The sequence below is a fragment of the Monodon monoceros genome, unplaced genomic scaffold (assembly GCF_005190385.1).
Source record: "Monodon monoceros isolate NGI ecotype Baffin Bay Population unplaced genomic scaffold, NGI_Narwhal_1 Super_Scaffold_1, whole genome shotgun sequence".
Taxonomy (NCBI): domain Eukaryota; kingdom Metazoa; phylum Chordata; class Mammalia; order Artiodactyla; family Monodontidae; genus Monodon; species Monodon monoceros.
The window spans coordinates 15,076,687-15,091,042 of record NW_021703765.1 but is presented as its reverse complement, the minus strand read 5'-3'; the positions used below and the strand labels follow the sequence as shown (position 1 = coordinate 15,091,042).

Sequence of the window (14,356 nt, the reverse complement as noted above, 5' to 3'; positions counted from 1 at the left end):
CACCCTCAGAGTCTCGAGGGGAGGCCAGGAACCTTTTTTTTTTTTTTAAGCCATAAGCTCAGATGTTTCTGAGACAGTTTAGACAGGCACTGACCACACTTTGATACAAGCAGTTCCAGGGTCCAACGACCATAAACCTGCCTCAGACACCCAACGAGTGCAGGGCTGGGAAGCCTAGTGAGTGAGGGGGGAGGGAGCAAGCTGGTGGCGATGGATGATGCTGGCTTTGCTCAGCTGTGCCCCGGGGGCTGGCTTCAGCTCCCTCTGAGTCATTTCCAGCCTGTCTGCCATACAGACACCTCCTCTTTCCCAGTCTCTCTTCCGGGTCATCTTCTGAGAGGAGGCTTATTCTTGTTTCGTTCTTCCTGCATTTTCACATTTCTGCCCACTTACATTCTGTTTCACCTTATCCTAGTTTTCACTTGGTAATATTCCCCTTCTCCTGCTCTTATATCTCACTGCCAATTAGGATCTGACTGGTACCCACTCCCTGAAGAATCCCTTGGTCATCGTTTGTGACCCCTAGAATAGTACCAACCCAACTCCATCCAACAAGTATCAGGATGTAAGGGGAGGCATCCAAGTGGCTCCTGAGAGCTGGTCCCCACTGATGAAGAATGTTCAAAAGAATCATCAGAATCTAGCACATCCTCAGGACCCAAGAAATAACGTGCATCACCAACGCACCCAGACAGTACGGCTTCTCCCGCCTCCGGTGCCTCTCCCGGTCATATCGGTATCCTGGGTAACAAGTACACAGCACTCGGCCGAAGTTATCTGTGCACTGCTGTTCACAGGGAGCCTCAGCACATACATCATAATCTGAAAAAGAAAAGTGTGAACTCAAAACCACCACAGTCATTCACTAGACGGAGGCGGGGCCCACCCAGCCCTGGTCGGGAACAGACTGTCCAGGCTGCACTCCGCTCAAGGGGAACGGTGGTGTGACCAGCTATGTGTAGAGGGAAATAACTCTTCAGGCCACGGGGCATCTTGCAGGAGGGCTGCAATGGGTAACTGAGTGCTCAGAATCTCAATGTTAAATGGAAATATCACTTGTGATACTCCCTGGGTCAGCTCACCATCCTTATTTTTTTCTTTCTATAAGAGCATCACTACAAACTTTAATGGTGTGTTGATTGGCACAATCTATGCAAGAAGAATGTGCTTACCATGTAAAAGTAACCTCAAATAAATTCATCTAGCGCAAAGATCTTCAAACCGAAGTATGCAATCCCTGCGGTAAAAGGAGATTTTGCTGTGGGTACTTGGACACATATAAATTCAGGAGGGTCAATTTACAGATATTAACTTTCATGTTTATTCTTTCTAAAAATTGATCTACTTGAGGATTTCCACCATGATCAAGAGTCACTGTATTTCTCTTTTGCTGCCTTTCCTTTTTTCATTTTAAATAGAACACCTTTATTAAAATATAATCCACATAGCACAAAATTTACCCTTTTAAAAGTGTGCAATTCAGTAGTTGATTTTTGTCATTCATCCAGAGAGAAAAGAAGCTTTAGGTGGCCAGGCTCTGCTGAATTACCTGGGGGCCTGTTTCCTCTTTTTCCCAACTGCTGGAGAGACGAGGAATTCCTTCCAGCTGAATACTGAAGAACAGCCAGCCCTGGCGATGGGCACTGGCGTCCTAACGTGAAGGGTGGGGCGGTGCTGGAAGTCAGGCAGGCTGGGAGGAGCCTGAGGGAGGCTGACTGATGTCTCTGTGCTGTAGGCATGCAGATGGGGTGGGGGAGGGTCGATTCTGCATGGTGAGCAGCGTCTGGGTAAGGCAGAATGGCCAGAGATCTCGTTCCAGCTCTAAGTCTGTGCAAATTGGGGTGGACGCTCTATTCGTCGAGAACCAGGGCATCTCCTCTTTTCTCAGTCCTTACAAACAAACTAATATTTAACGAGCCTCTGAAGGGACTCTGGCTCTAAGTCAGGAGGCTCGGACTGAACATTTACTTCCAGACTAGACCCAGCATCTCATTAATCACTGCACTGTCTCCCTCAGGTGCTAACAGATAAACTATCGCTGAAAACAGAGTGAGCCTGGCTTTGCTCTGCCACATGTGAAAGTGGAATGGGTGGGCTGTCAGCCCCTGATGTGGGTGGGGTCAGCGAGACAAGGAACGACCTGGAGGGCGGCCCTTGCTAAATACTCCTCCCCACGGATGTGATTCCAGGCCTGCGCTTCCTGCATGTGTCCCTGGTCAAATGCGTTTTCTTCACTGAAGCATCACCTCTAGGCAGCCCATGTTCTGTGCTCTTGTTGCTCAAGAGCAAGGTCTCAGCCGTGATTGGCTGTGGGCTGCCCTGCTTGGCCAGCTGTACCCGTCATCCAGCAGCTGCCAGGGAGGGAGGGGAAGAAAGGGGCAGAGTCAGGAGTCCCGTGTTGACTGTTAGGCTCACTAAGACCTGTTTTGACATATATGTGTTAATATACGATATTTGTTTTTCTCTTTCTGACATACATGTGGAATCTAGAAAAATGGTATACATGATCTTAATCGCAAAGCAGAAATAGAGACACAGATGTAGAGAACAAACAAATGTAGGGACACCAAGGTGGGGAAAGCAGGGGTGGGGGGTGGTGGGATGAATTGGGAAATTGGGATTGACCGTATATACACTATTGATACTATGTGTAAAATAGATAACTAATAAGAACATACTGTAGAGCACAGGGAACTCTACGTAATGCACTGTGGTGACCTAAATGGGAAGGAAATCCAAATAAGAGGGGATATGTGTGTATGTATAGCTGATTCATTTTGCTGTACAGTAGAAACGAACACAACATTGTAGAGCAACTATACTCTAATAAAAATTAATTTAAAAAAAAGATAACAAAATGCTAAAAAAAAAAAAAAAAAAAAGAAAGAGAAAGAAAAAGACCTGTTTTGAGAAACAGCAGCCCTGATTTCCTCCTCATTCCAGCTGCCTTGAGGTACCACTTCCAGCTCCTGCGGCTGATTCTTTTATGATTTCCCTCTGCATCTCTAAACAGCCAGCTTGCATTGCTTCCTCCTCCTTTGTGTGCTGAATACTCTCTATGGATTTCCAGTCATGGACGAGACACGTTCAGCTTTATCACGGTTTCTTCAACCACGTCCATGCTTCCTACTCCTGCATTTTGCCCCTGTCGTTACACTGAAATTTTGGTTTTATAAGTCTTCAGTGTTGGCAGCATAATGACAATATAAAAGCTATTTTTTGCTAAGCCTGGAAGTATACTCTAATTCCCTATCCTTTCTTGAAGACCCTTTTGTTTTCCCTGGAATTAAAGTAATTATCTAGTACCACATGCACCCAATGTTCATTGCAACACTATTTACAATACTCAAGACATGCAAAGCAGCCTAAATGTCCACCGACAGATGAATGGATAAAGAAGATGCGGTACATATATACAACGGAATATTACTCAGCCCCAAAAAGGAAAGAAATAATGCCATTTCCAGCAACATGGATGGACCTAGAGCATATAACACTAAGTGAAATAAGTCAGACAGAGAAAGACAAATATAATCACTTACAACTGGAATCTAAAATATAATACAAATCAGTTTATTTACAAAACAGAAACAGACTCACAGACATAGGAAACTTATGGTTACCAAAGGGGAAAGAGTGGGGGAGGGATAAATTAGTAGTTTGGGATCAACAGATACACACCACTACATATAAAATAGATAAACAACAAGGATTTACTGTATAGCAGAGGGAACTATATTCAATATCTTGTAATAACCTATAATGTAAAAGAATCTGAAAAATATATATATACAACTGAATCACTTTGCTGTATAGCTGAAGCTAACAATACTTCAACTATACTTCAATAAAAAATAATAATTGTTTTGTATATTTGGGGGGGTAGCTGTGAACTTTCTCTCTTAGCTTCAAACTTCCATTTCCATGAGCTACTTTGTGACTGGTACTCTGGAAACCACATTTCTGCCTTGCTGGCTGCTGGCTTATTAAGTACTGAGAACAGGGCTGGGAGAGTGAGCAAGGTGGAAGAGGAGAGAGACTGAGAAAGGTCTTACAGGATTTAAAGTTTTGAAGTCATGTGTGCCTGAAAATGTCTTTTTTCAACCCTTATGGCTAGGTAGGGTATATAATTCTAGGTTTATATTCTAGGTTTATATTCTGAGCTACCTCAGAATTTTGAAGGAACTGCTCCCCTGTCTTGTAGCTTTCAGTCCTGCTATGGATAAGTCCTATAAGATTCTAATTCTTGATCTTTCAAATCTCATTTTTCCCTCTTTGAAAAATGTTAGTATTTTCTTTTTGCCCCAAGGTACTAACATTTCACAATGATGTCTTTATGTGGGACCCCTTCAATTTTTGGTAGGCTCTTTTAATCTAGAAATTCATATCCTTCAATTCTAGAGAATTTTCTTGAATTATATCTTTAATGATTTACCCTCTTCTTCTTCCTCTGTTCTGTGTGCAACTCTTATTTGGATGTTGCATCCCCCGGACTGGTCCTCTAATAATATTCTCATACTTTTCTTTTACTATTTTTTATTTCTTTGATCTTTTGCTCCAGGTCCTGAGAGATTTTCACAATCTCATCTCCCAACCATTTTCCTGTTCTCATTTTATCATGCTTTTAATTTCCAAGGATTCTTTATTTCTTCTTTGAATGATCTTTTTTTAATAACACCATGTTCTGGCCCCATGGAAGCTATACCATTTTTGTAACTCACTGACATATAAACGGTAGTTACTTTGAAGTTTTCTTCTTTCCGTGTGGTGTTTTCTCTAAGACTCTTTTTCTTTTTTTCCTGTATGTTTCTTTTGTAGGTTTTCCTCTAATGACTGGTGATCCTTTTCCTGTTTGGACGTCTGCTGTAACTGATTCATGGTTAAATACAATAGCTAAAATATAAAAAAATTATAGCTACATAGAAGCAAAGCTATAAAATTAGCTAAATATTGAAGAGAAGGCTATAAAATCAGCTAAATAGAAGCTCTTTGCATGTGGCAGACTTTATAAACACTGGGCTTAATTTTTTTTTTTTTAGCATCTTTACTGGAGTATAATTGCTTTACATTGCTGTGTTAGTTGTTGCTGTATAACAAAGTGACACCATCAGCTATACATATACATATACATATATCCCCATATCCCCTCTCTCTTGCGTCTCCCTCCCACCCTCCCTATCCCACCCCTCTAGGTGGTCACAAAGCACGGAGCTGATCTCCCTGTGCTATGTGGCTGCTTCCCACTAGCTATCTATTTTACATCCGGTAGTGTATATACGTCCATGCCACTCTCTCACTTCATCCCAGCCTCCCCTTCCCCCTCCCCGTGTCCTCAAGTCCATTCTCTATGTCTGAGTCTTTATTCCTGTCCTGCCCCTAGGTTCATCAGAACCCATTTTTTTTAGATTCCATATATATGTGTTAGCACATGGTATTTGTTTTTCTCTTTCTGACTTACTTCACTCCATATGACAGAGGCTCTAGGTCCATCCACCTCACTACAAATAACTCAATTTCGTTTCTTTTCATGGCTGAGTAATATTCCATTGTATATGTGCCACATCTTCTTTATCCATTCATCTGTCGATGGACACTTAGGTTGCTTCCCTGGCCTGGCTACTGTAAATAGCCTGGGCTTCATTTAAGTGATTTGCCTGGTGCATTTCAATGTCAGTTTCTTTAGGACTTTTTTTTTTTTTTTTGCGGTTCGCAGGCCTCTCACTGTTGTGGCCTCTCCCGTTGCAGAGCACAGGCTCCAGACGTGCAGGCTCAGCGGCCGTGGCTCACGGGCCCAGCCACTCTGCGGCATGTGGGATCTTCCCAGACCGGGGCACGAACCCGTGTCCCCTGCATCGGCAGGCGGACTCTCAACCACTGCGTCACCAGGGAAGCCCTCTTTAGGACTTCTTTCTTGAGTCATCCAGAACATCCACAGAAGACATTTCCAAATCCTTGCCTGACAGTAAAGTCAGGAACTTTTGGAACTCAAGTGGAGAAGAAGGTTGAGTTTTTCAACATTTAATGCATGATCGATCCTTTACTAAATCCTTCCATTTTCATTATCAGAACCCTACCTTCATCTCCGACTGGCACCCTCAGTCCCGACAGCCTCCAAGTGCCCTCTCAAAAGAATACATCTCTGGTCTTGTGCTTGGTCTTGGAAGGTGCAATATTCTGTCTCTGTGGAATGAAGGACAAGTTCTGGGAGTCTGACTTCCTCTTAAACAGGTTTTCAGTCAATCCTTCTGTGTTGACATTGCTTTTCACTTCCTCGTACCTCTGTTTCTGGAAACTTCTAGTTTTTCTGGTATTTGTTTTGGTGTAAATTGGATTGCTCCTTAGTTTCCCCTGATGCTGGTTAAGGATTCATCTTTCCCATTTTGCTAAGTTATTTACAACCTCTCTGTTCTCCAGATTCCAAATTTTTGTTGCTGTTATCTCCTCTTCCTTTTTCTTTGTTTTTGTGGGTTTATATGTCTTTTGTGAACCCCTGGCATCCACAATACACCTTCCCCCTGCCCTACTTTGTGGGGTTTCTGGAGGTAGCAAGGTTAGTGAACTTATTCAACTTTCCTTTTTTTTTTTTTTGCAGTACGCGGGCCTCTCACTGTTGTGGCCTCTCCCGTTGTGGAGCACAGGCTCCGGACGCGCAGGCTCAGCGGCCATGGCTCACGGGCCTAGCCGCTCCGCGGCATGTGGGATCTTCCCGGACCGGGGCACGAACCCGTGTCCCCTGCATCGGCAGGTGGACTCTCAACCACTGCGGCACCAGGGAAGCCCCAACTTTCCATTTTTGATGGTTTTCCAGAGACCACCAGGTTCCTGCTCTGTAGCTTTTCCCTCTACAGTTTCTCTGTTTTCACCTGTCCTATTTCTCTTGGTACCATTCTCACTCAGATCTTCAGAACCTCCCTTGTAAATCCTCATCTCAAGATTCTTCCCTCTTAAGTCCACTCTATGTAACACCGTCAGGCCAGTAATATTCTGAAAGTATAGCTCTGTGAGTGTCGCCACCTTGCTCAAAAAGCCTGTAAATTCCGTGCTCATCAACATTAAATATAAATGGCTCACTCTTGCAGTTGAGGTCTGGTGTTCTATCCCTGAGACTACGCTTCCAATCTTAAGACTCACTGATGAATTCCTTACACTTTGATAAGGAATACACTCTCTTCCCCATCATCCCTTATCACATCCATGGCTCACTGTCACATTTTTGTTTATTCTGTTTTCACCCTTTATAATGTCCAATCAACCCCTCCACTCTTACTCTCAACGTTTTATTACCGTTGATACCCTATCTGGTTTCTCAGATCTCAATGCAAACGTCACTGTTTCAAGAAGACTTCCTTGAAGTCCTCAACAGAGTTTAGTTTCTGCATCCCACCAACCCCCACAGGACTCGATCCTGCTCTCCCATATTTGCTGCATGCCTACTCCGTGCCAGGCTCTATTCTAGGAGGCATGAAGTGGTGTGATGAAGAGGGTCTGGAGCCAACCCTCCCCACTCTGCCACTCTCTCTGTGATCCCGAGGTCTTTAAGACTCAACTTCCCTCCCTGTAAAATAGGGAGAACAATAAGACCAGCTTCATGGTGCTTTTAGGAAGATTAAATTGGATGATGCATTAAGCACAGTGCCTGACACCTAGTCAAAGCCTGACCTGCATTTTAGCTTCTTTTACTATTAGTTCTAATGATTGTTTGGATATCTGAAAGGAACTGTGTCCCCTGGAGCAACCAGCACTATTCTCTTCCTACAGTTTAAGTACAATTAGTAGTTGCTGAACTAGGACAAATCTGATTACCCTACCCCCTGGGCAATGTAGATAACACTTATGGCAGGGATTGGCAAACTTTTTCTGTAAAGGGGGCTAGATAATACTTCTTGGCTTTGCAGGGCTTTGTTGAAGCTACTCAACTCTGCTGTTGCAGGGCAAAAGTCGCCATAGGCAATATTGAAGTGAATGGGTATGTCTGTGCTTCAATAAAGCTTTATTTACAAACCAGGTGGTGGGCCAGATTTGGCTCACAGGCCACAAGTTGCGACACTTAAACAAATGAGGCAACAACACTTTTAAATTGCAGCTTCTACTCGCTAGCATATTTGCTTAGAAATTCTAGTCTCTTCCTATTATCTGTAATGGCTAATTTTAAGGGTTAACTTGGCTGGGCCACAGTACCCAAATATCTGGCCATTTTTCTAGAATTTTCTGCAGAGATTTTTTTTTTTTTTTTAATGAGATTAACATTTAAATCAGTAGACGTTGAGTAAAGCAGATTGCCCTCCACACTGTGGGCTGGTCTCCTCCAATCAGTTGAAGGTCTAAATAGAAAAACGATGGCCCTCCATTGATAAAGAGGGAATTCTGCCAGCAGATGGCCCTTCAGACTCAAACTGTAACTCTTCCTGAGGTCTGCAGCCTGCTGGCCTACCCTGCAGATTTTGGACGTGCCCGCCTCTACAATCTCGGGAGCTAGTTCCTTAAAATAAATCTCTGTTTCTCTGGAGAATCGTGACCAATACACCATCTTTTCTGAAATCCTACACTTCGCGTCCTTGGGTAACAGAAACCTTTATGATGAAAGATACCTTTAGTCATAAACACACACACACACACACACACACTGACTTACTCCCACAGAGGAAAACAAATCAACTTTAAAAAGTGTTCTAGTGAAAAGCAATAGAACAGAGTTAATTACGGCAAAGCAACTTTCAGCATTTGGGACCACTTTTCCTGGAAATATTCAGTTTTAAGTTACATTAATCTTAGGCGCTGATAACGTCTTACTGCAGGGTGAGGGAGACTGGTTTTAGGCTTAGATGTTTGAAACCACAACACCTATCATTTAAAGAAACTCTAAGCATGTGGTATCCATGTAATGTGTTTTTAATCAGGTTGGGCAAGGTCCTTAACTGGGATCTTAAATTGATGGGCCTAAACTTCATTATCTTTCTGTATCTGCAAAATTGAAATATAAAGGACTCAGCTGGTGGCTGAGGAAAGCTGGCTTATAAAAGAATGCAATTATTTTGACCTCTGTGTTTTTTTTTCCCGCCGAGCTCTAACAGAACTAGCTGGCAGTGAGAAATTCCATCTTGGAGAGACCAATATAAACCAACGTATGTGAAGAGATTTCCTAACCAGCCTTCCTAAAGCAGCTTTCTCAGAGTTGACAGCTATGGTTTAATGATCTCTTCTGCAAAAGAGAGCAATAAATAAGAAGGATTCATTTATCTCTAACTGATAAAGAAACTGCTCCCTACGAGATAATGCAACATAATTAGCTTGGCTGGGCTCCAAGTCCACTAGAGAGACCTGGATTCTTGGCCAACAGTGAAGGAAACTATTTCACATTACCTACTCACCTGTCCCCAGCCCAGCCCTGGGCACACTAATCTCATGCTCTTCCAACAGTTCTTAGTGTTTTCTGTATCAGTGCTCTGCCTGGAATCTTTTACAGTTCTCCTCCTCCTTCTTGTCTAAGTCCTGGGCAGCCTTCCTCATAACCTAGCTCCAAACTCCTCACCTTCTCGAGACCACCTCTGACTGCCCTGGTCTCTGGGACTATGTGCCCCTTCTGCAATACGCGTGTCTCTACTATGCATATTGCAGTTGTTAGTAATAACAGGAACCACGAGTTATCAAGCACTTAATAAGAGCCAGCCTCTGTTGCAAGTACTTTACATGTGGTAATCCTCTTAAAGCCACCACATGAGTCAAGTACTAACACTTTCTGCAAAAACTAAGGTTTAGAAAGTCACGTGCCCAAGGTCATAGCTAGCAGGATGTGTGTTATGGACTGAATGTTTGTGTCCTCCTGAAATTCATATTTTGAAACCCTAACCCCCAGTGTGATGGTATTAGGTGGGGGCCTTTGGGAGATTATTAGATCACGAGGGTGAAGCCCTCATAAATGGAATTAGTGCCCTTATAAAAGAGACTCCAGAGAGCTCCCTTGCCCTTTCCACCATGTGAAGACACAGCAAAAAGATGGCTGTCTATGAACCAGGAAGTGCTCACCAGACATTGGACTTTCCAGTGCTTCGCTCTTGGACTTCCCAGCCTCCACACAGTCTAACGTATTTTTGTCACAGCAGTGCAAATGGATTACAGCAACGTGGAAGCATGATTAAAATCCAGGTCTCTCTGATTCCATGCCATCCACATGCTGTCTCCCAGCTTGAGGGCTGGGCCCACGTCTTACAACACTCTGTGTCTTCAGTGCTGGGCTGAGCAGTGTTTGCTGATGATCAAGGGGCTTCACATTTAGCAGATGAAAAGCAGGTAGAGAGGTTGGGGAAGATGGCGGTGTTCTAACTGTGCGTGAAATACTGACTAGGGAATCATAGCCTCTACAACACAAAACCAGAGATACAGGAATTACTCAATATACATGTAAATGCTATGTAATGATTTAGATAGAGCCTGACATGTATAACCAAATTGGCATTAGAAGAATTTAAAGCCAGAAAAAGGGAGAAATTACACGTGCATGCACCGATAACATACATATGTTCCATGTACATCTGAACTTTACAGACCTCTGGTTATTAGTCATAAACAAGGTGAGAAGATATAATCCATTATATTACATACCTTCTGGGATGCATTGTCCAAGGACAAATTTATACCCTTTGCAGCACTTCCGCCTAAGAGACAAACAAAATGTGATACGTTAAAAATAAAATTCTTTACAATTAGCGATTTTGAATGAAATAACTTGTGCCCGGGAAGAACTGAGGCATAAAGGAAAGTCAGGGTAGAGGCAATCTGAGATAAAAAGAAAAAATATTATCACTACCGTACGACCACACCTTTTCCCCACCTAATACAGGACATTAATCCTTTGAATCCTATGAAGTGAATTAACCCTGAGACTTCAAGATTTTTATATTAGATGATTGGTGGCTTATCATGCTACAGGTCAAGGATTCACATGACTTGTTAATTATATGAGCTAATTATAGTAACATTAGGCTAATTATAACATAATGATTGATAATTACCATATAATAATTAGGTTACTAATTATTATCAAGCCTGGGACTGGAACCCAAGCATTCTGACTCCCCCCCCCTTTTTTTTTTTTGAAAACACCTGTACCACATAAGGTACCTAAAGATACCTAAAATATCTGAATTTTAAGAACGGCTAACAGGCAAATTTTAACATAAACATCCAAGACTTACATCTCTGCCCAAGAAATGGTGCCATCAGTTCAAAATGCAAATCTCCACTGTAGGGATCATATCTCTGGTATGGAGTTGTGACCTCCTAAGAGACCTGCCCCCTCTGCAGAGAACAACAATAAACTCTGGACAAAACAGAAGCAAACGACCACCTGATGATTCTGGAGCGTTAAAGCAGACAGATTTAGGAGGAGAGCTGAAATTTTCAACAAGGGACTGACAGAGGGTAATTTTCCTGCTTTTTAGGGCTTTATCCTGTCTGCAGATCACAGTTGCCATGTGGAAGTTAAAAGTCTGAGAGAAAACCTGCAGCATTTTTTGGCCTGGTCAAACAGAGGACAAAGCCTTGGGATCCAGAGTCATGAGAAACTGAGAAGGAATCCTGGAAAGGATAGTGCTAGAGAAGGAGAGCCCTGAATTTTGTGTATAAACTCTGTCCAAGTCTCTGGTAACCCCTAACCCATGTGTGTGAGAAGCAGATCCAAAACATCTCAGCTAAAGACAAAAGGGGCTGAATGAAGACTTGAGCTGCCCCTTCTACAGGCCAGTTTTCACTTTTTGTCTAATCAAGTTAACTGTCTGCTAAAAGGAAAATATCAATACTCTTTGGATGAATGTATCAGGATGCAGGGTCTCTACAACACAATGTGTATAAATGTGACCTATGCTCAAGGGAAAAGACAATCAATGGTGTGAACTCTAAGATAACCCAGAGCTTGGAATTTTCAGACGCAAACATATAACTATGTTCAATGATATAAAGGAAGATATACTTGTAATGAATGAAAAAGTAGGAAATCTCAGCTCTCCATCTCTCCAATCTCCATCACTTTTCCCTTCCCTTCTCTCCCAGCTGGTTTCTAAGTAAGCTTCCCTTTACAACTTCCGACATCAGTGTACGTTAAATCAGAGAGCAAGAATTAACCAGGGCCCTGGGAATCTGCAAATCTCAAGAACTTACCAAGATATTTTGAGTTGACTATAATGGTTAAACTACCATTAAAAATACTCTTCTTTGTAACCCTAAGAGAAATCAGATTCAAGGTTATTCTCATCGCAATGTCATTCTGGCTCATCTGCCTTTGGATATGCCTTCCAGGTGGAACTGAAAGGGATTAAGTTAAATAGGATCTACCAGCTAGGAACTGCATATCACCTGCAACCTATCATGCCACCTGTGTTAACATGTCATCTGTATATACGAATCAGGGGCACAAACCACTGATGTGGAAAATTAGGCATTATCTGTGTCTTAAAGTAAGTTTCCACTTTCATCAAATGGCTAGAACCTTCGACCGGACTAGACAAGACCTTCTGTCTCTGATAACAGCATTATTTTCTACTTTTGCAAGTCAGTGTAATCTTACTGGTCAAATCAATTTTTGTGAACTGGTCTGCTAAGTGAATGACCACTCACAGGAGAAACTTAAGCAATCTCTTCCCCAAGCTTTCAAATTTTTATTACCTTATACAATTTATAAACATCACATCTAGTACGAGAACATTCTGATGCCTAAGTGGGTTTAGCAGTATTACCTCATTCCTTCCTGTAACATCTCACGTGCAGCCCAGATGCAGCAGATAATCCTACTTCCAAAGCAAAATAAGTGGGCTTCCATTGTAAAAACAATGGCATTTGGGATGCTCCCAAAGCAGACTTGAGTGAAATCGCTAAGCTCAACCCCACCCTCAACAAATGATACATTTGCCTGCCTGTACTTGTCCACTCAGTATATATTATTTTATAATCTCTCATTGACATATTTTATGTTAAAAGGAAATACTTATGTATGTGTAATTTACTGATATGAGCGATCTGGGGCAACGTCCAGAGTCTTCCAGTTAGACCTAATTCCCCAGTATCTGCAACCGCATTGTAATTTTACATGACAGGGAAAGCCCGTGGGGTATAAATTTATGATCATTATTATTTGTAACAGTGGTAGAAGACCTACCATTACATTCTATGAAATAAACTCTGCCTAGTTTTCCATGGTTTAAGAAAGTCCAAGTTCTAGACTTCCCTGGTGGTGCAGTGGTTAAGAATCTGCCTGTCAATGCAGGGGACACGGGTTCGAGCCCTGGTCCGGGAAGATCTCACACGCCACGGAGCAACTAAGCCCGTGGGCCACAACTACTGAGCCTGCGCTCTAGAGTCCACAAGCCACGACTACTGAGTCTGCGTGCCACAACTACTGAAGCCTGGGTGCCTAGAGCCCATGCTCCTCAACTAGAGAAGCCACCACAATGAGAAGCCTGCGAACCGCAATGAAGAGTAGCCCCTACGTGCCGCATCTAGAGAAAGCCCGAGTGCAGCAACAAAGAACTAATACAGCCATAAAATAAATAAAATTAATTAAAAAAAAAGAAAGTCCAAGTTCCTAACAACCAAAAAGAAAACTGGCTTAACAGAGCATTCATTAAAATTTCACGGATATTACTGTATTACTTAAGGCTGTCCTACAGAAAACTATAGGAGGAAGCAGTGTGCTAGATGATTTGAAACTCGAGTGATTCATGAGAAAGTTGGATGGAGGGGCAAAACATGTGCTTTTGACACATCTCAAGTATAACACCACGTTTAAACATATGGTTCTATTTGTTTGTTTCTACCTAAATGGCACATCTAAGGTATTGCCTCTGAGATGTTCTATGGCATTTTAAAGTTCATGCAAATGGATGAAATCCTTATAATCTGTTTTTCTACATCTAAGACATTAAACTTGGGCACTCTAACCTTCCTGAGCATTTCAAGGGCTTGGGACCATGCACACAGTGGAGCCAAAAGTCACCTGTCATTTCCTTTTTTATGGAATTAAATAACATAGTGATTTGATATGCTTTCAAGAGGCTATGGAGCTCTGTCAGAAAATCTGAGCTTCAGGATGGACATGCTTCATTTAAATATCTGCTCAGCGAAGAACTAACTTCTCCTTGGCTGTTTTTTTTGTTGTTGTTTGTTTTTTTTTTTTGCGGTACGCGGGCCTCTCACTGTCGTGGCCTCTCCCGTTGCGGAGCACAGGCTCCGGACGCGCAGGCTCAGCGGCCATGGCTCACGGGCGCAGCTGCTCCGTGGTATGTGGGATCTTCCCGGACCGGGGCACGAACCCGTGTCCCCTGCATCGGCAGGCGGACTCGCAACCACTGCGCCACCAGGGAAGCCC

The 14,356-nt window shown here is 42.7% G+C and overlaps 1 protein-coding gene across 1 annotated transcript in view; it reads right to left on the bottom strand.

Annotated features, from left to right (window-relative positions):
- The window catches only part of CCBE1 (collagen and calcium binding EGF domains 1), a 238,135-nt gene that overhangs the window by 31,616 nt on the left and 192,163 nt on the right, over positions 1 to 14,356 (bottom strand). Inside the window, 2 exon segments of the mRNA XM_029232323.1 lie at positions 688 to 822; positions 10,600 to 10,652. Coding sequence (XP_029088156.1) covers positions 688 to 822; positions 10,600 to 10,652 — 188 coding nt within the window.